We start from the raw sequence: 23984 nt of genomic DNA, 5'->3' as shown, positions 1-23984 counted from the left end.
AATGTTGCTGTGTTGCTTCCTAGTGGCCAGTTTGACCGATAGCACAGTTGGTCTGACTTGTTGGCTTAGCATCGAAACATAATGTCAGCACTGGCTGCATGTCTGTTTACTGAAGTGAAATATATTTAAGTGGAAATAAATCATTTATGTTTTTTTAAATAAAATGTGGCAATGTTCTGTTTACTTTAATATTTTATAAAGAGTTATAATTCTGGGTACTATTTTTTGTATGGGGTGAAACATTTTCCTTCCAGAGGACTGATTGTTTCTTTTTTGACAATTTAGGTTGCATATCTCACCCTGTCTCCTTTTTAAAAATCTTTCTTCCTGCAGAGCATGTTCCTGCACAGGATGCCACACTCATGGAAACGTTCAGATAAGCTTGAGGCCAGACCGATCAGTGCACTTTGAGTGTTTCCACCATACGTTTGCGTGGCTGAGCCAGGCATTGCCATTTGTGTATTTTGGAGCACGTCTTAGACCTTAGGTGGAGCCTGTCTTTTCTTTCCCCACACTAATGAAATGTTGTAATGAAAATATACTGTATAAGCAGATATATCTCAAAAGTCAACATTCTTTGTTGATTTGATTTGGTGCTCAAATGTTTCAGGAAAGAACCTACTCCCAGTTTCAAGGCAGCGGTTAGAAAACTAAGGAAACCAAGTCAGAACAATTGGGGTGGTATGTTCTATTCCAAGAGTCTGAATAATAACAAGGACCACAGACCTGGACCCAACATATCTTTCTTAATTTTAAAGAAACAACCGCTTCTTGACATACCACACAATGACCCATAATGATACAATTACACAAACTGAATTCAGTTATATTAATGATATAAGTATCTTGGACATACAGTCAATAAAAACAGACTTAATGGCTGAGATATAAATTAAGACTTTGAATTAAGGTTTGTATTCAAAATAAACCAGCAAAGCGTACTTGTTGCTCAGCACCCTCCTACTGTAAAAAGTGCTTTTGGACACATCTCGCTACCGAATAAGGCTGTTGGCTAAAAATATCTGTCACACAATGCGCCTGCAATCACAGATCAAGAACAACTTTGGTTTGCTCCAGTACAAGCGCTAACAGGACACTGAACAGTGAAGACTGAATGCAGGACATTCACATGGAAATATCTTGGCTGTGTTTCATTTCATTGCTGTTTTTTTCCCTATGTGTTCCTTTTTTTGTACAACAAAATAGATCCTCTGAAGGTTAACCTGCATGGCTGGTGTCCCGTTAATCGTATTCGTCATATTCTTGATCCATGTTTTCACCCTGGTAGCTTGTTCCCTGTGTGGAGTAGGACCTCGTCTTCATTGAGCAGTTGGTGTCCATTAAAATAGCCTGAAAAAGACAATTGCTGCATGAATAAATGTGTCAGAGTTCCTTAATAATCAAGATTATTTTAAAATCCTGCAATTTGTGAAAGGAAAGTTAAGTTGAAACAATACATTTAATGCAGATAATATTCTATGTAGTTAAAGTGTCTATGTGTAAGACTTGAAAATTCCTGACTTTAGCACTTGGTGGCTGTGTCAAAAAGATAATAAAGGAGACAGCAGGGATTAGAAAGAATACATTATCAAATATTATTGGTGTGTGTGTGGGGGGAAAATCACAGCCAATCGCCTGAAAACCAATGTTCTAATTGTATTGACTAGTGCAGCGCCTGTTTAAAATGTGATTGTTCAGAACAGGTGGCCTCAAGCAGGTTTTGAACTGCCTATGTGAAGTGTTTCCTTTATTATACATGAGTAACTACGGTCATTGTGTATTAGGCACTGAGCACTTCCAAAATGCAGGTGACCTACTGTCAACCATGTACTTAAATGCCTCCTGTGTAGTCATTCACTGCTGCTGATCCACTAAACGTGCTGCTAAAGCTTTCCTTTCTCTCTGGACACAAAGTAAGAGGGTCCATTCTTGATTAAAAGCTTGTTTTAACTACTTTTCTGTTATTAGGGTACATTTCTCTGACTCGTGTTACGCATTGTCTCTGGTGTCTCCCAAGTGAGTAGTTCTGGGTCTGAAAAGTGAAGTCAATGCCGAGGTGAACCTTAAACTTTCTCTATAATGGCCAAGACGGGGAAACTCCACTGGCTCCAAAAATAAATACTTTCTCACTTGATTTATTACCTCAATAAACACTCCTAAAGACTCAATGTCTCCTCCTATACAGCCTGATGTTCATTTTATAAAATATGGTCCAGCTTAATTTAAATTTGACGCTAGCAGGTTATGCTTAATGGGTGTGGCAAGGTTGTGATAGAGGATGGGAATTGATAAGATTTTATTGATACCAATGCCATGATCAATTCTGCTTATCAGTCCAATTCTTGATTAATTCCTCTCAAGTCTCTCTCTGACATTCTTGAATCAGTCGACAGAACCCTGAAGCTCCATCGTGCACGGACTTAGACTGGACAAAAATATACAATAAAAATTGTGTTTGAGAGTTATTAAACGCATCTATCCTAGTTCTAGAACTAGTTCGTTCTTGGGGAATCTGTGGTACCTTGCCTTCAAGAGCTTACATGTTTCTGTTTGTTTATGTAGATTTGAGTGACTGTATTTGAGTGTGTTTCAAATCTTACAATTTTCTCTTCTTGTCCGGGTGGATTCCTGAGGAAGATGCAAAGAGGAGCAAAAATAATATCCACTATTCCGATTATGGTCATCATCCATGAGAAGCCAATACTCTCAGCTATGGATCCTCCAATGGATGGACCTACATCAGTTAGACAAACATATACTGCTTTAGTTTGTTTTGTTTGGATAAGGGATATCAGCTCATTACTAACATACAATATTTGTAACAACAGAGAAATGCTAGGGTAGTTGTTACTTAGTAATAAAATCACCAAGACTGCCTTCCTCAACTTGAGAGGTATTTCAAGATTACGCCCCTCTGTCCCCAGTCCTGCTGCTGAAACCCTTATTCATGCATGCACATCTCAGCTTAACTATTGCAAAGCTCTTCTCTTTGGTCAACCACGTCAGGGGTTAAACCGACTACAATATGTTTAAAATGAAGCTGCAAAGGTTCTCTGTCACTCTCAACCCCAACCCTCCAACTGCACTTGGTCCCAGTTAAATACCATTTTTGTTTCAAGATTTTTCTTCTTGTCCACAAATCACTCCGTGTTCTGGCACCTCACCTATCTAACCTTCTCCATTCACATTCACCTCATTGAACACTACGTTCCTCTGATGCCTACTTACTTAGCATAAAACATACTATTATGTAAAAATCGTGAAATTCCTTGACTCTCACCATTCTACATATTCCCATTCAAAATTCTACTTCAAATCACAAATAAAAATAAAATGCCATAAAATGCCATTGGAATGTCTTTATGGAATCACAGAAAATACCGTTCTTTCTATGCAATAACCATAATTCAGTGCTGGAAGTTGTTTCTAGATAAGAAGTGGTTGGCTGGAAACAACATTTCTGTAAAATAACTGTCAGTCAGCTCTGTAAAATACAAAACCAACTGTTCCAGCTGTGAGATCAGCTGGAAACACAAATGGAAAAAACATGGATCAGGACCGGAAAATCCAAAATACTTTAAAAACTGAAGTTGCTTAATTAAAGGCTTTGTTTCATTAAATTAGACAATATCTGGAAAAATATGGTAGTTTAAATTTAACAATGAATTAGGGCTAGAAAATGCTTTATTTTTACTTATTAATTGTATGAAGGTATTTAAACTAAACTTATAAGGGACTGGACACTGTTTATGTTCACATTTATTTTAGACACATCAGCATGTATATTTTAACAGTCTGTAATAATGCGTAGTTTCGGCTTCCTGCTTACCTAAAGCAAATCCCATGCAAAAAGCCACATCAGCAATGGCATACACACTTCCATAAACAGACACATGCCGCAGGTCCACCAGGTATCCCATTATTGGCATCATAGAAGAGTCCACCATGCCTGGAACAAACCACAAACAGCATTCAGTGGAGAATGAGCCACTGGTGGTGATTGTTTTGCATAGTATTAACACTTATCACACACTTACCGATGGCAAAACCAACACCGAAGTTTGGAAGAATCAGGCCATAAATGTTTCTGGCAAGTGGAACCTAGAACAGACATAATATGACCAAATATGAGAGAAGAGTGTGTATTTATTAATTTAATCCCATTCATTAAATTATAGTGTAAACAAACACTTTAGAGTGTTGAGATCTTCTGCTGCACTGCAAAGCCAGAGGGTATGGATCTGGACTTTTAACCCAGAAACACTAAAAGAAATTGGAAGCAATTGTTTTAATTGGTCAATGCTTTGTGTGCATGAAAATCATACCCTGGTTTTGGGAAAATAAAGATTTTAACACTAAGTGTTCATGTTTCACAATTTTGTAGTAGCAAATCCACATGTGGTGGCTCTACTCTTGTACTATAGTTCCTATGGGCTGATGAATGAGAAACACTTTTACATGGATGAATCTTTGATTTTGGTGTCAAATTTGAATAAATACTAAACCAGCCAATATAGAAATGTATACATTTTTATAACCTGACACTAGTAGTCTCTTGTATACTTGCTATGAATCGATGATCAATTTGTTATCAATCATAGCCATTAATAATTAAAAATATATTAACTGATAATGCAGGGATAAGGGATGTGTAGTGGAACTGTCAGAAAATGTAATTGTAGTTTTACTCTCTTTAAAATTCAGCTTAAACCACAGTTAAAATAACATGTATCATATTTTCCTGGCTTCTAAACCACTGATTTTCAACTGTGGACCTGCACATGTACCCCAGGTGGTATTTACATTCACACCAGTGTTGCCTCCCTCATACTTACACATAACACACTCAATCCAACCAGCACCATTCCGATAAGGGCACAAAGCCATCTGTAAGAGAAAGAAGAACTGGTCAGTGTAATCTAATGAAAACACTATCCTTCCAGTCTTGCAACAAGTATAAGATAAATATAAGAAAGACGGTTAATCAGCCACATAAAAAATCTTTATAAAGTCAACAAAACACACCTATCCTCAAACATTGTTCCCTTTTCTTACATACTATTAGCGGCTGTAATAGTAGTAGCGATGTTGCACCAGTAGTAGAGACAGTAGAGGCAGAATTAAACTGTATTTATATATTAAAAACAGTAACAGCAGCAAAAATTGGTATTCTTCAATGAAATGCTATGTTATCCCAGGTTTGATTCATGATAGTATTGAACAGTTTTGGTTAATGGCGATATAAAACAACAACAAACACAACAAAAAGAACAATCTGAATGAACAAAGCTCTCATACCATTCCAAGAGAAGACCTGTACACAGAGAAATTATTGATGCCCTGTATCGTCAAGGCTTCAATAAAGCTGGCCTAACAAACATTAAAAACACTGAAAACTCATTTAGAGGAGCGGAAACAGATATCAGAGCCACAGAGGGAGAGACAGAGTAGATGAGGATCATTTCCCTTCCTACCTCCCCATCTTGTGCGCCAACGTCCCGAAGATGTTGGTTCCAATAAGGTAGGAGATAGACGCTGGTAAGAAAGCGACGCCTGGGCCACATGCACACACACACGCACACACGCACACACGCACACACGCACACACGCACACACGCACACACACAGAGGGATGAGAGACTGAAGGTGTGGGGAGGCTTTGTGAGATAAGCAGATCTCTATCAGCGCCTCATCACTGAGCTGCTGTACATCTTCCATTGTCTGTAATGAAGACGTGTGCTTTCCACCTGCCAGTGTGTGACACCCTAATATCCTGTTCATCCTTTTTTATCTGACCTAGACTTCATATACAACAGACTGAAGGAACAAACTAATGAGACCAAAGACAGCAGGAAGCCTCTGTAGAGAAAACCTCTAGAAGGATAGAGAAATGACACTTTTGCACTACGTCAGTCACTAAGTAATAATAGTGTCCAGAGGTAATGTGGATCAATGCCTGATGAGATATTTCGTAAATGGGATGAATTAGTAACCACAGAAACCGGTAGTTAACCCTGAGTGATAGAAAGCAATTATCAGTGTGTTCTTGAATCAATTTTTTTTTAAAGAATAATACAGAAAAATACAGATACAGGGGGTTTTCTACCCACATTACAAGGTAAATGAAATAACAATTGGCAGTCTCAACTGGGGATATAGCTAGAAAAGCCATACGTTTAAGGAGCTCCCAGCATGACTGCATGACTGTAAGCTGTTAATGGAGAAGGCAGAACTTTAGATGATGTGCTTTTTAGCAGTTGGGGACTATTGGAAGGGATGGGTGGTGCTCCAGTCTACGTAATAGATTGCACCCTGGGCCTTGTGTCTTTGGACATGAGCCAGCTTGATTAGATTGTTTGCTAATTTGACACAAGCCTGGATTTTTCACTTCTTCAAAAGTGGTTTAAAATCATTTAGAAGCATTGTGAAAACAACAAATCCTTTTAAGCCCAAACCAGATTTAGTCACAATTTACTGGATCACAACCGAGACTTTCTAAATTTCACAGATGTGCAAATAGGCTGCTATGGTCTGATTTAGAACTGTTCAGAAGGTGCTGCATTTTGATTTTGGATCCTCACACATAGAAGTAAATATCACTCAATTTGGTTTTTAGTGAAGCATTTTCCCACCATACAATATCTGTGTATGTGTTTGTGTGGGGCATGCTGCGTATTTTTAGGGACTGAAGGTTTTGTGGGCATTTAGCTGCTCTAACAACATCATGTGTGTTTTCTCTGTGTGTGTGTGTGTGTGTGTGTGTGTGTGAGAGTACTGAACAGAGCTGTGTAAATACCTAGCTGCCATTTCCTGGCACACATGGTCTCCATCATCCAGATTGGCAGCGTTGGCTCCAACATGGCGATGGCCATATTTCCAAAACAAATGGCACCTGGGGAGGAAGATTGAGGATAAGTGGACACAGGCTCAATTATGGTCTGCTTCTGTACTTCAGTCTTTGTGTGTTACTCTAACAACCTCCAGCACACAGGTTTACTGTTACAGCCGTGTCATTGTGGGGATTGTCCTCCCAAGAAAAACCACACAATGGGTCATGATGTCAGTTGCTCGAAAACAATGTGCTGCCTTTCATTTTCCATCTCAAACTGAAATTGTCACATTTCTTAATGTAAATCAGGACAGTTTTTAAAACAAAAGATAACTACAATTGTCACCTAACCCCGTTGTTATTGTAGCCATGACAACAAAGGTAACCTAACTTTAAAGTAATAAATTAAATCCACACTACGAAAAGTGATAATTTTAACCCAAACCATTATCTATCCCCTGACCTAACCCAGTGTTTTTTGTGCCTCAACTTAGCCCAACCTTAACCACAGCATTGTGGCATGATAAAATATTATTTTCTAAGATTAGAAAACCATCCTACGTGTTGTTCTGGAGTCACATTGTGCAAACAAGCGGCAGTGTCGCACGATATAGATAGTGTTTGTTTCACAATTGAGGCTTTTCCGCTGTACAGTTCTAGTACTCAGGTTGTTTTTGCGTTTCCACTAGGGATAGTACCCGGTACCTGGAACTTTTTTAGTACCTGCTCTGCTGAGGTTCCAAGCGAGCCGAGCCGATACTAAATGTGATGTCAACAGACTGACGGCCTCTGATTGGTCAGAGAGTCACTTGAAGAGTCATGAGCCGTCCCACACAAGAATCAAACCCGGCATTTTTAAATACCGGCAACAGCATAACAGCGATTTGGCTCAATTTTCTTCCTTTGTGTGTGACAGAAAGCCACATACAGCAGGAAGTACACCATCGCCTCCATGTCCTCCATTGTTTATGTGTTTGTGTCGTGTATAAAACGAAGTCACAGCAGTTTCACAAAGCCGTGCTATGACGACCCCGCCCACGTTGAGGAAGTACTATGAAGTAATGGAAAAGGTTGTTCCTGGTACCGAGTCGAGCCGAGCTGAGTAGTGCTAGAACTTTATAGTGGAAAAGCGTCAAATGTCTTTCTGGAACTGCACTGGCCAATAATACACACAGCATTGTTCACACAGGTTTGTTCTGATGGAAAGATGACCCTCTTTAACATGCAGCACTCACTTCACCACACAATTTCAAGCTATATTACCAGTCTGTAACCAGAAAATCAATTGTTTGACTGACATGTCCAATAGACAAAAAATATTTGAGCTGAGTCAATTTTTTTCCCCCAGCTCTTTCCTCAGCACCATTAAAAAGGCAATATCCCATAGATGCTCCTCCATAGTGGGGTGACATTAGGTTTTCTCACATCTACTGTGCTGTTTTCTTACCGGCTGCAATTAGAATGTAAGGATCCTTCATGAGTGTCAGCAGTGAGGTCCCCTTCTGAGTCTGTGAGGGGACAAGGATCAGATGTTAATTAGAAACACCAACTACAATGCATATTAATTAAAAGATAGATGTTACAGTAGTCAATGAAATCTGCTTCTTTCTTTTTTACACCTCAGCTGTTAAATCTAACCTTGTGAAATAATCTAGGGTTTGCATGACAGCATTTACTGAAGTCACAATTAGATCATATCTCTAACAATATGTAGGCTAATATAATTAACACTAATCCTTCAGTGATACCCACAGCAATATTATACTTTTTCAGCAGGCAGTTTATAACAACCACACATGTAAAATGTATAAAAATGAGCTGACAGTGCTGCTTGTAAATGGTTAATTTAAATATAAATCAAATGTAAATTTTGACATTTAAAATTTCAGTCAGTTTTGTATATTGTGGACAGACTCAGGCCTCTGTAGCATTTCTGTGAAAGTGAAAATGTCAGTTTCCTTAAAGAATTCTCATGTTCTCTGGAGCAAATGAATATCCAACATATTACACATGTGAAATTGAGAGTAAGATTTCCTGCTGAATACATGCAGGATAAAACACATGTGAGTCTGCAGCTTATTGAAAGGAACTATTGTATCTTGCAGCAAATCTCTACAGAACCTCATTTGTCTCAGCAGACCTCTGGACATGTGAATGCCAGAGATGAATGATATGGAAGAGGTGAAAGAATCTGCTAATGACCTGAAACATGTTCTCCTGTTGCCGGCTTTGTTTCTATTATCTCTGCTAATATATAAGATCATATGTCATCTGGAGAAGAAGCAACAGAGTGTTTTCTCTCTCTCTCTCTCTTCTGTAGGAGTCATTAATCAGTGTTCAAAACTGTGTAATGAGTTCACTCAAACATCTGTCACTAATCGCCCTCTCTTTGAGCCCATTGTTACCATACATGTACCGGCCCCAACCATGTTGCTCACTCACTGATAGACAGTTACATGAGTGTATAGCCTTTTTTTCATCAACCAGTTACAATCCAGAAAAAAAGTCACTGTGAATCAAAACAACAACAGAGTCCACAAAATAGACATTCACATGTTTAGGTCTGGTAGACATTGAAGATATGTTGTTGCTGCTGCCTTGTTCGTTATATAAATAGAAATATTTGTTTGGACTGTTGAATATTTGTCTATTCTTTCAAAAATGGCACTGAATCATGGGCTCCAATTTGTATATTAACTTGGTTTCTCCTCACTAACGTAGACTTCTTAATACTTATTTCCTTGTTCTTATATCTAACCTAGTAGCTGTAATTAAACCACTTCTTAAAAAGCCTACTCTTGATTCAAAGGTTCTAGCCAACTATAGGCCGATATCGAACCTTCCCTTTCTCTCCAAGATCCTTGAGAAAGCAGTTGCTAATCAGCTGTGTAACTTTCTACATAGTAACGGTTTATTTGAGGATTTTCAGTCTGGATTTGGAGTTCATCATAGTACAGAGACCGCACTAGTAAAAGTTACAAATGACTTTTTAACCTCATCAGACAATGGACTTCTCTCTGTCCTCATCCTGTTAGACCTTAGTGCTGCCTTTGACACTATTGATCATCAAATCCTGTTACAGAGACTTGAACATTTAATTGGCATTAAAGAAACAACATTGAAATGGTTTAAATCATATTTATCTGATAGATTTCAGTTTGTAAATGTTAATGATAAATCCTCCATGCAAACAAAAGTTAGACATGGTGTTCCTCAAGGTTCAGTGCTTGGACCAATACTATTCTCCTTATATATGCTTCCTTTAGGAAACATTATCCGGAATCACTCAACAAATGTTCATTGTTATGCAGATGATACTCAATTATATCTATCAATAAAGCCAAATGAAACTAACCAAATTTCTAAACTACAAACATGCATTAAGGACATAAAGGCCTGGATGACCTGCAACTTCCTGTTACTAAACTCAGAAAAAACTGAAGTTATTGTGCTTGGCCCTAAACACCTTAGAAATTCATTATCAAACGACATAATTACTCTGGATGGCATTACTCTGGCCTCCAGCTCCACTGTAAGGAACCTAGGAGTTATATTTGATGAGGATCTGTCCTTTAATTCCCACATAAAACATATTTCAAGGACTGCCTTCTTTCATCTGTCTTTCCATGCATTTGTTACTTCTAGGCTGGACTACTGTAATTCATTATTATCAGGCTGTCCTAACAAGTCTCTAAAGACTCTCCAGCTGGTCCAGAATGCAGCTGCTTGTGTTCTGACAAAAACTAGAAAGAGAGATTATATTACTCCCATCTTGGCTTCACTGCATTGGCTTCCTGTAAAATTCAGAATAGAATTCAAAATCCTTCTCCTCACCTTCAAAGCTCTTAATGGTCAGGCTCCATCATATCTTAACGAACTGATAGTACCTTATGTACCTACTAGAAGACTGCGCTCCCAGTATGCAGGTCTACTTGTGGTTCCTAGTATCTCTAAAAGTAGAACAGGAGGCAGAGCCTTCAGCTATCAGGCTCCTCTCCTGTGGAACCATCTTCCAGATTTGGTCCGGGGGGCAGACACCCTCCCTACGTTTAAGAGTAGACTTAAAACTTTCCTTTTTGATAAAGCTTATAGTTAGGGCTCTTTCTCCCATGATGCACTGAGCTCCTCTCTCCTTCTCCCTCTCTCTCTCTATCCATCCATCTATATCCATTAACATTCATGTACTATTAATGCATTCAATAACCTAAACTTCTTCCCCGGAGTTGTCTGTGCTTTCTGGTCTCACAGGTAATCTGGGCCTGTAGATGTCCGGATGACAGATTCCAGTCCCGGACCTTCTAGCTTCATTGTTGATTTTCATTGTGCTTCTCTCCTCTATCCTTCCTCGCTCTCCTCTCAACCCCAACCGGTCGAGGCAGATGTTCTCCCACTCTGAGTCTGGTTCTGAGGTTTCTTCCTGTTAAAAGGGAGTTTTTTCTTGCCACTGTTGCTCATGTGGGAATGTTGGGTCTCTTTAAAGTTAAAACCTGAAGAGTTCGGTTTAGAACCTGCTCTATGTGTAAAGTGCCTTGAGATAACTTGAGATACAAATAAAGATTGATTGATTGATTGATTGATTGATAACCTCCCAGTTGGATTTTGCCTAATGCCTCCTTAGTAGCCATGTTTAAAGTCAACTTGCCTTAATCTGGACTCTAAAGTACTTTGCACTAGTATCAGGTTAAAGATGATATTTGGCTTCATATTTCCTGTATTTGCAATCTAATTAAGAAGAAACTACCCTCTGCAGCTGAAAAGGTCATCTTAATGAAGTTGGATAACCTTCAGGAAATGAGTCATCAAGACAAACACACTCACCTCTGGTTCCACCTTGGTGGGCTGAAGAACAATGAGCTGCAGAGCTGTAAAGAAACAGTGAATGTAAGGCTTTGATATCAACATGAATAGATATTGTTTAAGATTAAATAATGCTAAGCAATGTAAAGCTTACACATTATTCTTACTATTCCTTCAACATTGACCAAGAGGGATTCTAACTGTACCTCCATCAAACAGAGCCAGGAATGCCAAAATAAGGAAAGGAGCCGTTTTCCCAACAAACTCATACATCACGCTGCCAAACGGGGGCCCAACTGTGAAGGATACACTGGATGGTCAGTGGTGGAGAGATCAACTTTAGAATCATGTTATAAAAATATTCATGGTACAGCTTACATTAGAAAAGGTCTGTCAGTTTTAGTTCTGAAAACCTTACTCTTGCCATAAAATTTTAATAATAATAATTTTAATATTTTAATGTTTTTGGTAGCAGCTTTACAGTTAAGCAACAACATTTAATTCTCTGAAAACCAGGCAGCTGTTTTCTGTTCTGTGCAGATGTGAATGTGTGTAATGCTTTATTGTGATGTTTTCAAATGTAAGCATTTAAACATTTATCTGTAATGCCAGTGGTATAATTTACCTAATGCAAAAGAATAAAAGTTTATATACTACATGTAAATATTATCTCTTTTTTATATTTCAAGCATCTCTTTGTTGGACTATGTATACATACCCAACACTCCCATTGCCAGACCTCCCAGGGCGATCCCGATGGCGTGACCTCTCTCCTCATCATTTGTATACACACTAGCAAGCATTCCCATCCCTGAAAACACATATGTATAGATTTACATATACAGATATACAGATTTTCAATGTAACAGATACACAAGTTAGTTAAGTTATGGTAAATACTACTGTATTTATCCTTTTGTAACACTTTTTATTTTGAAGGTAAAAAACAATGTACATATATAGTGTACTATATGTAATAGCTAAAACTAACAAATAAAAAATAACAAGTAATCATTTGTAAAAATGATAAACTTTTTTTATTTACAGGAACTATATTCAGATTGAGCTGTTTGGCTAATTGTGTCTCAATCTAATTGCAAGCTACCATAGACTATCAGCATTCAGTTGAAAACTTCACCAGAGACTATGTCACTTCTGTCAATTACACAGAAGTTTAATATGTATTTTAGTGTAAGGTAGTGCTGAAAGGCATAAGTGCTGTTGTTCACACGAAGAAATCAAAATGCTACAATACAAAGGAGGGTTAAGGTATTTTATCAGTTCCACTCCAGACGATGTGATATAATCCATGACACCAAGTTTAAAAGGCTCACTATTCTTTAAGACTGTCTTAAAACAACAGTCAGGAGCCAAAATGAACACTGTATGCTGTTTGTCTTGCTGTAATCATTCCTCCTGTTCATACTGACCATTAGAAGATCCCTTCATAATGTATTTACAATGGAAGTGATGGAGGACTAAATCAACAGTCCTCCTGCTGTGTAAACATGGATTTAAAAGTTGATCTGAAGCTAATATGCTGTCCAAATGAGTTAAATAAAAGTCTGCCGTGTTTCAACTTCTTTTTAGTGCCAAAGTTCCTCTTTTTGTTACTGTTTGATGTTAAAAAGACTGTAAATGTGTCAGATATCACTTGATATGACTAACTCACACTGTTGAAGCTCAATAGAAGCTGATCATCTACTTTTGTCTTCCGTCACCATTGAAATCACATTTGATCTTTTAATAGTCAGTATGAACAGGAAGAATGATGACAGTGAGGAAAAACATTAAAACCTGGTATGAAAAAGAGTCAAAGAGATCACAAAAATTTGGGAACATTTGTTGGTCACAAACAACCCATAATGCAACACTATTGTGAATATGTACATGAACATGGATTATAAGAGCTGGATACCGGACCAACCTTCCGCATTATGTGGCCCACCACACTGAGTTCCTGCTCGGTCCATAAACTTTACATTTTGATGACATAATGGATTTTTAAATAGCTTTTTTAAAGTCTTTAAAATATAAAATCTCGATCAACAATTCATAACAGAAAGAATTGACATTGCTTGTGGTTTGAGGTGTCCTATTAATAGTGTTACAGAAACCTGTTTTTACAATGGTGGTCCATGTTTTTTGGGTAACAGGATTTTTTGCTGCAATACAATGTGCTACAAGGCTGAGCAGTGCCACACTATCCAGCTCTTATAATACATCCATAACATGAACTCAATTGAATTGTAGATTGAGGTCTTACCTGCTACAGATGAGCAGGAGGAGCCCACACCTTGAAGCGATCTGGCCAGAAACAGCAGAGCGTAGCTCGATGAGAAGGCAAACACTTTACAACAGTGAGAATAACAAATAGAGAAACATTAGACATGATGCAAACATTCTGATCTTGTGATTTTGAAGATGTGCGTGCTGGAACTTACTGATAGTAGAGACGAACATGATACAGAAGCCAGCAAATATGGGAAGCTGGTATCCTATTCTGAAAGGAAAAACAGAAAGAAAGGCAGGCATTACATTTGCAAGCATATTTGAGATTTTTACAAAAAAATGCATGAAATAAACTGAGTAGTTTATAGCTGAAAGTCATTTCTGGTGTTTTTTCCCCCCTTTTCTTTCAAAAGCAGTGAGACTTCTGGCTTCACTGCTTTTGTCCAATGATACGGTCAATTAGGGCAAGTCTGGATTTTTGTCAAAAGAGGAAAGACAACTATGTGTTTATAGAAAATCAACACCTGCACGTCAGCATTGACAAAAATACATTGAATAGAAAGTAGGTGTGCTGTAACACCATGAACAACATTTGTAGATTTTCAGAATTTGCACGATGACACCTTCTTACCGGTTACAATTGTTAGCTTGACATTTTAACTGAAACACTGGAGGAGGGAGACAACATCTTTCTCATTAAAAGGCTAACAGCTGCCATGCACGACAGAGCTTTTGTATTCCCTCCATAGATACCTGACATGCTTGACTTGCCTTGTATTGTCCTCTGTCAGGAGGGAAGGTGACTAAGGACCAATAATAATGGGACTGTTCTTTGCCTCAATTACAGCATATCTGAGTGCCCATGTGAGACACTAAACACTGCCTTTGGGGTATATACCAATAATGTTGGATCATTCACACTTCTCCCTGAAGTCTTCAGTCCTGTTCTGTTCAAGCAGGTTTTGAAGTGCAGCAACACCAAATGCTACTAATGCTGGCTCCAAAATCTTGCCGGCTTCAACTGTTCTGAAAAAGTCCTCAAGCCTCTCGCGAAAAATACAAAGCCCCATTTCTTTAACACGTAATGGTCACAATAACCAATTCAGTTTGTTTAAGTCTGCAATAACTGATATTCAGCAATTTTTATTTCCTTAATGGAGTGTAAGGGTTTAAAACCATTGACTGTATATAAATATGGACATCATAAAAGGGTCAAAATGAAGACAAAACATCTCAATCATCCCCTAATAGTTGTCTGCAGTATAGGTCATAAACCCTGCCCCCTCCATGTTACATACATTTTTTCCAAAGATGGTTTCTATCATAGGTAAATCTTATCACACTGATGTTTGTAAATATATGAAAAAGGGTTGTGACGTCATGATTGACAGCTGTGATAGCTGCTCTCAATCCTCCCTCAGGTGGTGGGGAGGCTAAAGGGTGTGTCCTGTTGGCATGTAGCACAGGCTGTCATTTCCGACTCTACTGTGCAGACTCTGGCTCCAAATGACATCACACAAGCAAGATGGCCGACCCCAGAAGGGAGATATTTTGGCTTCACTTATTAACAGAAGGAAATTGAGACATGTCATCTATATTTCTTGCAGTCTGTGTTATTACATTATTATTAACATTAGGTATATATTGAAAGGTGTTTGCTGATGTCTCAACCTATCACACTCATATATGATAGATGCCACTCACAACCAAAAACAATTCATTACTATTCTGCCTCTGTGGCATTTCTGAACCTTGAGTTACTCAGCCATAGTGCAGCTATCCATGCTGAAAACAGACAAATGCACATGCACACACACGCAAACACACATAATCAGGAATTCTGCTCCATTTGATTCAGTTGGAATAGATCAGCTGTAGCTGAGATGACGTTATGCCCTTTAAAACAGCATTAAACCAACATGTTTACCATATGCAGCATTTCATATTCCTCCCTAGAACTTGAAAAAAAAGAGTCTATTACTACTCTTTCTCTTCAATTTATGTTGGATGTTGCCTCAGATAAGACCATAAATGTTATTGTGTACTGACCTCTACAAGACAAGGGGAAATTTGAACCATGATTTTGGCCCTGGGCTAGCAGGAAGTCTCTGTGGCTAAAAGGAAACCTGTCATGCTTTGACATTCTTGTTCTGTTCTTTGTCTTCCAGCTTTAAAAGATAATGATTTCCACTTCCTCATTTTTTCTCTTTTCTCTCAAACACTTGTAGCATGATGTCATAAAATGCAGAGTTGTATCAAATGCCAGATAAACCTATTATTGTAATTGTATACAAATATAACTTAGATTTAAACAGCACTTAATACACAGTGATGCTAGAAAGCTGAAAAGTCAGACAACTGAAATGCACCTGGCTCTTTCAGTCTAATTTCTACATAGGAAACTAACTAGATATTAGATCACAGGTCACCATTACACACTATTTATTGATAACATTTAATGTATTTATACCAGGCAGTATTTTCATAATATTCTAATTTTCAGAATACAAAAAGGTTCAGTTTTCAGTCTCCTGATTTCTTAAATGTACAGTGTGAAACTTATTGAAACATATGATTATCATACATTAAAAACTGCACAAATTGTCAAATATCAGTACACCAAGGCTATACTGATCACATGCTGACTGAGAACTATAGAGTCCTGTCTTTGCCTGAGCTATAGCGTAATGCTATAACAGCTGTACTTATACATTTTTGGACAACTGACACCTTAATAAAAGGTGTTGTCTCAAGCAGCAAACATTTGGGTGCAATGTAAGTGAAACATATATTCACTTATTTTAGCTCTTTTTGGGGCCCTACTAACTCCTGAGAAAAATATCCATCTTTTATCTGCTAGACATCCTGCTGTGCTCTCCAGCTAGTTATTAACTTTGTTTTGTGCTGGCCATTTACTGTAGTGTACAGTAGATTTTTTCAAAGAAACAGCAAAAATCTAGCCAGAAAACCAAAAATAAGAAGCTAAACAAGGCTAAAAAAGCTCCATAACTAGAGGTAGTTTTTTGATCCATTGTGAATTGAAAACAGTAGAGTTAAAGCCTGTGTAAAGTATGTTTTAATGTTTCTCAAATTGCATGTTTTTCTGTTTTATGTAAAGCACATTGAGTTGCCATTGTGTATGAAATGCGCTATATAAATAAAACTGCCTTGCCTTAACCTGCCTAGTGGCGAGTTATTGTTAGCAGCTAAGCTAGCGGCAGAAAGCTCTCAGACTAGCATCCATGTTTCTGGTAGAGGTGGTGACTTTGATTGACAGGTGACACTTGGTAGGGGGCGGGGCTTCAGTGAACTCGGCGGGCACTCCCACAGCGTTTGGGAGCAGAGAAAGAGGCTGATTTTTACACAACTTTGAAGCATAATTTCAAATATTTGGTGATTTTTTTAATCATTCAAATTTGGCAGGGTGGTTAACAACACACTTTTCTGTGGTATCTCATAACACATATTTATTCTTACTTTACACAGACTTTGTGCACTTGAATTCAATGCCATCTGATGAACAGGCTGTAATTTGCGTTTAAGTTTTGCTAAGTGAATTTTCACAGCCATCTTCCCCATGGATAATGCCCAACACAGCACTGTTGCATTGTATTGTTCTAGTCTGTCAACATATGTTCAATAAAGTTCAAGTCAAGGTAAACTTAGCCCCATAGTTACAACAGATTCAAGAAGTCCAGTTAAACACATCCCATGCAAGCCTAACTTCACATATGCACTTCTACTTCTTTCCCTTTTCATTTTTCAGGATGTTAAAATCAGAAAATTTAAATTTTAAAAACTGAATTTCAGTAACTAAAAATGACATTCAAAAGACCAAATTCCAATTCAGTTTTCAAAAATTGAGAAAATGCTGAAATGACGACATTTTACATATAAAAAGGTCAACTTCACTGTGGCATCATAATGTAACTCCATAACAAAAGGGTAGATTGTGACCATATTCAGATACTGAATTTATGATACTAGTCTTGGTATCCAACTTGAAACTGGCAACTTTGTGTTCTATCAAAATCATCTTTACTGGCCGAGCATATGAATACATACAGTAATACACTTAACCCCTTTTATGAAATTCCTTCATTGTCTTCACTACAAATATTAGTCTGGACAGACATGGATGTAAACTGCAACTTGATTGGCTAGCAGAGGTGTACAACTGCAAGGTCTTTCTAGCTGGATTGATATATCTACTGTCAGTTCATGTTTGAATTGGTATCTTCAAACTAATTGTGATTATATGGAATGTGTAGATCTGAAGCGATTAGTCAATTGATTGAATTATCTTTAAAAAGTAATCTAAAACTATTTTGATAACTGATCAATAATTTAAGTACATTTTCAAGCAAAAATGTCAAACATTTCCTTGATCCAGCTTAATTATGGGAGTCTTGTGTGTTAGTAAATGTCTTCTGACTTGCAAACATGAGAAAAGTGTTTAGTAGGTGAGGCGACAATATTGTTCCAGGTTGCCTGTGAAGATCTTCAGGCAGCTAAATCTCCCAGGTGTTAATGCTACATAACTAATACCTCCACACAGCACAGAGATGACAAAAACCCACCTGTTGGTGAGTGGCCCTATGAAAGGGTTGGTAATCAGCTGTACGGTGGCTTTGGAGGCAAACAGCATTCCCACTTTGACATTCTCATTGAGCAGCTTCTTGGAGGACCCGGGGCAGTCAGAGTAGTTCTGTGGCAGCTCTGGAACACTGGTGGTTGGAGCAATCTGATTTGTGGATGCAACCGTGCCGTTGGAGCCCGATGACCTCACGGTGTTGTCGTATAAGGACACGATGGTGTTGAAGGCTCCTGGGGAACCCTGTTGGGATGTGGTGTTCTTCAACACAGTGTCTGTTGACTCATCCAGGTTGTACAGGTAGCTGGGAATGATGGGCACTGGCGGGCATAAAGAGGCGTGAGGAGATTGACACAATCAAATATGACATGACCACTGACTGATGCTCACTGGCATGACGCTAATGTCACTGCAACATATGTCAGCTCAGAGAAAACAAGGAGGGTTCTTCAAGAGTGATTCACAAACACTAGCCTAAAGAAAGAAACCTTAAAGAAGCTAAGGTTTCTCTAGCAAGCACTACAAATAAACAAAAAACACATGATTAAGTTTAGCCCTAGTGGTATCTAGCCATGCAGATACAGATCAGCCTTTGAAAACTTCTGTTTCCACCCAGTACAATGGAAGTGAAAGGACTGTGTGGTGCTCAAAGCAACGAATATTTTAATTAAAATGAGACAATACCAGTGTGTTCTTTCCAGAAACAATGTCCCGCCTCCTCCAGACAATGAACATTTGTGGCAGGTCTTTAGTCACATTTTCTAAAAATACATGTTTCTAGCAAATTTGTCTTTCGTCCACAAAAGAGATTCTATTCACTTCAAGTGTACTGATTTGGTGGGAGAAGTTTCAGAGGCAGATGCAAAACCTTGGAAAATAAAACAAAGTATTTGAGCTTTGAGTTTCCAAAGATACCAAATATATTCAAGCTGAGCTTTGGGGAAATGTGTATAAAATGATGCACAAAACTACATTGGTATTACATTCAATGGAACGGTGTAGCCATGAAAAAGAAACATGTCATGTTGCACATAGTGTAAACAACATACATTGAGTGTAAAAACCAAGGCTGACCATTTACCGCTGGTGGGGGATATTATTCTGTAGGTTTGACATCCTGAGATCAAAGTGTCAGGGAGCATAATAACTGTATTTATTTATTGTAATTGTAAAAAATTGACGAAAATATATATTTGTAAAATAAGCCTTGAGGCACATGAGGGATATTATTCTGTATATTATACAGTTGGTTTGAAATCATTCACTCAAATGGTTGAAGCGCATAATAGGTTTGTATTTTGAATGTTGAATATTAAACTAACTTAATGTCTCTTATGAAAGGAAGGGCACTGAGGAAGCGATCTGCCCCAAACGTCTGTGCCGTAATAAAGTGACATTGTGTGATCAGTGTCCGTTTATATTGTCTGATAAATTAATATTGTATGATCTCATGAATTTACACATTAACAGAGTCAGCTATTTTCTGCCAGCATTCCTTCCTAGCTTTTGCTGCAGCAACAGAGTTGCTTTTGGCCTGGATGATGTGTTTGAATTCTTCATATTGTTGAAGAATAATTGTCTGCTCCTCCATGGTAAAGTAGGCTGCTCTGCAGAGTTTCTCCATGTTTGTGATTGGTCAGACGCTGCAGACTCCTCCCCTTTATGTGAACGCGCAGAGATCCAGATTGGAAAACCCTGGGTTGATTTACCGAGTTGATAACCAGCTTCGTAGTACCGCTTATCCTAGACTGTAAATATCTGGATAAATCAACCCAGGTAACGGAGAGATATCTTGGATAGGTTAATCCAGCTTCGTAGTACAGGCCTCAGATCAGATTATTTGGACCATAGCCAGATATTTTTATTCTACTGACGATGACAATGAAATGAGAGTAGAAAGAAATGGGAGCCGCCCTAAACCCTTAGGAAACCTGGCAGTTTGATAAAGCTGAGTGGAATTTTACATAGGAGCAGGTGGAAGTAATCTAGCACTGCACGTGATCAGATGCAAGCAGCAGTTATATGCTTGGGGGGGGGGGGTGTTTAAACTGAAACTAGTTAATATAGAGGATGCAGACAGGTGTACTGTTTCCCATACATAGGTTGGGTAGAGAATAAAATCCCAAATGCACAACTGTCATTTCATGATGCAACCTTCAACCTACATAAGCATCTCTATTCTTATCTCCTGCAATTCTGAATCATTAATGTCAAAAAGTGATTTTCTAAATATTAGTTAATAGCGTGATGTTGATGGAAATAAAAAGGTAAAACTCAACAGCAACATGCACATGCTATAGTTATCTTGAATGAATACATCCATTAATCTAGTAGTTCACTTACTATCTGTGAGATGAACATGAAGTGTACTGAGAACTTTTCTATGCCGTCACTGAGAAACTAAAGTTAACGGAGCAGAGCAGCAAACTCCAGCAGTAATAAATAAAGCTGGCTGACTAACACACACTGCAGCATTGAACAACTTTAATCAATTCTGCGGCACAGAAAATGTGCCTGTTTCATCACAACACACAACACCGTCTTTCCTCAGAGCTAACGGTGTAACAGAGAGGCTGCTCTCCACTGCTGGAGACATGACGTTAATAATGACACAGTGGAGCTACAGCCGGGGGTTGATTTAGTCATTTGGCGGCCTCAGGCAAACTTTGTCAGTATTTGCAATGGTAGAAGTACTCAAAACATTTTTTCTGAAGTTAAACTATGGAAAGATTATCATCAGCACAATATACTTACATATACTTAGCTTGTGTTAAATGTGGAGCTTTCAATCCTTGTATAATGGTGGATAGTTTAATGAATAATATTGCATGATAACCAGTAACATTTAATTGTCAGGTAAACGTAAAGGTACAATGTTTGCATAAGTTAAGTTATATTGGAGGCCTTTTTAATTTATTTCAGAGTTACTGTACATACTGAAACTAGCTGTACACATAGCTGGGGGCCCCAGGCAGTCTCATACAGGGAAGGAAACTGTAAGAAGCTTTCAAATGAATGAATGAATGAATTAATGTAGTTAACTTTTTTCAAATAAAAGGCTGCAGACAATTTATCTTAATTGCCAGTTATGTTTCATATTGTATTTCAGTGGACTAAGTACACCAGTGAATGGTTTGGCACCTATATACTAGAGCAAGAGACTGAAAATATTTCCCCCTTAATAAATAGAAAATTCAATGAATCAAGAACTGGTTTTAAATTGAGATTTGATCCTCAAGATGCCCAGTCCTAAGTGCCAAGAAGATGAAGCGAGCTAAATAGCAGCACAGGTACGACACACACTTCAGAAACATTCATAAACCTTTGTTTGACTAGTTTAATAAGCTGCCCATCTACCATACGCCACACTTCAATCACCAAGACATGCTCAACCTGTTGGAAACACTGAAGACTTTGTTTTAGAGACGACACCTTCTAAAACAAATGTTTGATGTTTCAATTATCTGGAAAGTCTCAAGCAAAGGACGCTGTGAACACCTCTGTCAAATATGAGCCGACAACTAGTTAGACCACAAAAATAATCAGCACACTCAAGAAAATCATTAACACAGACAAAGAGAATGGACAAAATAGACATGAACTACTCATTTAACTTACAGCAAAATGAAGCAGGTTATCTTCAGTGATTCAATGTAAGCATTTTTAATCATTCTGAATCAAGCTGATGTGTTGTAGTCTGCTGCTTCATATTAGTGCAATGATCCTCTCCTATTCTGCCTTCATTTGGGATCTTGTCTCTTTAAAATTCATAAGAGAGGAAAATGGTTCCTTCTATCAGAAACACAGCCCAAGTGTGTTCTGCCAGACAAGCAACAAGCTGGAGCTGTGTGTGTAATGGAGACATGTGGAAAACATTTCAAATCCATTTTTGTCCCAGCTTAACATGAACGTTTCTTACACCATTTAACAGACTTCCTTAATATCTGTTTCTTAAAATACCGTCAATTTACCTTTAACAATAATGGATTCAAAGTATTTCCATGGGATTTTAAAGGTGCAAATTAATCGATTAACAGCCAACTGTAATACATTAAGGGATTTTTAATAAATAACCTAACCCTTCATTGACCAAATAACAGGAAGTCCATCACCTTCATATGTGCCTTAACAGAAGCATTAATACATATATCGGTCTATTAATTTATCCATTAACTAACCTCATATCTGACATGAACTACTAATACCTGAATAGTGAGTACAGGAATCCCTTAAAATATAATTTGCACATGATCCCTCAACTAAAATCTAATTCTTAATATAACCTTAAATTGATGATTAATTAAGTAAGGAGGAGTAATGGAATGTACACCTTAAAATGTACTCCATGTGTTAATTATAAGGAATCTCCTGGCAATGTGCTTTTAAGAGGTTAATTAAGGATTGATTCCAGGTATTAAAATAACTGCTACTTTACCGGTTTAAAAAGTGTATGAATTGCTTTGGAAAGTCTGATTTTACGCGCGAGAATACATTTTTAAAATTGTATTATTATTTTTATTTATTTATTATCATGAAAAAAGAACCATCAATTTGTTTTCTATGGGCGCATTTGTGCATTTGTGCAAAACAAAAGCAAACACATGAACTAATCTGATGGATGACTGCAGAGGTTTTGAGAGAGAAGCTTATATCGATATTAGGCCTAATTATAAATGCATGAATTACCACTTCATGAGCATCGGTGCAGAGGGTTAATATATGAATCGATCTCAAACAGATCTGGTCATTTTATTGGAGATCAAGGATTATAAGAAAACTTAATAAAATCAGTTATCTGCTGGCTAACTCTGATTTACGCAACATTACACATTTGGCATTATTCATTATTGATTATTGGACGCGTGGATTTAAGCTGAGTTGAGGATGTAGGTCTCCACAAAAAAAACCCTGATCTCTTAACTCTGAGCGCATCATGCAGATTGAAGGTGATCGGCTGCGCTTTAATGAACAAACGTTTGGGAATATTAGCGCAGATTTGGTGAGTTGAGCCACTTGTTGCGCCAAACGCAAATCTTTATAATAGAGCTGTAACAGGTGAGAAAGGGAGGACTGCACCTACCGACTACAGTGAGCAACATGTTATCCAGGAGCAGAGCGACGAAAACGATGAAGAGTATCAGTTTCCTCGACTGTCTCTCCTCTCTGAGCCATTTCAGCAAATTAAACTGCCGGAGCGCGTCTAATCCCCCCATGATGTTAGTCCCGCAAAGAGCCACAAAACACAAAGCAGGCGGGAGACAAGTCCTCCTGAGGAGAGAGAAATGCCAGTGATGGGTCAGTAACTTTCAACAATCCTACCATACTATCTATTGTCACACACACACACACACACACACACACACACACACACACACACACACACACACACACACACACACACACACACACACACACACACACACACACACACACACACACACACACAAAGCGATAACAGAGAGACTGACTGTCTAAATGAGTCAAACTGAGCGCTGCAGAGAGGAAACCTTACCTAGGATGCACAGGAGCCAA

At 38.1% G+C, this 23984-nt stretch overlaps 1 protein-coding gene across 1 annotated transcript; it reads right to left on the bottom strand.

The window, feature by feature from the left end:
- Nucleotides 1-1242: 1242 nt before the first annotated feature.
- Nucleotides 1243-23671, bottom strand: slc18a2 (solute carrier family 18 member 2). Its single transcript, XM_053333027.1, has 15 exons — nucleotides 23533-23671; nucleotides 18439-18772; nucleotides 14071-14129; nucleotides 13893-13976; nucleotides 12345-12437; nucleotides 11833-11922; nucleotides 11648-11691; nucleotides 8277-8337; nucleotides 6797-6892; nucleotides 5475-5553; nucleotides 4836-4887; nucleotides 4038-4101; nucleotides 3830-3949; nucleotides 2601-2734; nucleotides 1243-1350 (listed from the first exon to the last, which is right to left on the bottom strand). The coding sequence occupies exons 1-15, from the start codon at nucleotides 23663-23665 to the stop codon at nucleotides 1243-1245; spliced, it is 1551 nt and encodes a 516-aa protein (XP_053189002.1). The 5' UTR covers nucleotides 23666-23671.
- Between the last annotated feature and the right edge of the window lie 313 nt (nucleotides 23672-23984).

Source organism: Scomber japonicus, chromosome 14 (assembly GCF_027409825.1).
Source record: "Scomber japonicus isolate fScoJap1 chromosome 14, fScoJap1.pri, whole genome shotgun sequence".
Lineage (NCBI taxonomy): Eukaryota > Metazoa > Chordata > Actinopteri > Scombriformes > Scombridae > Scomber > Scomber japonicus.
This window is presented reverse-complemented; position numbering and strand designations above follow the sequence as displayed.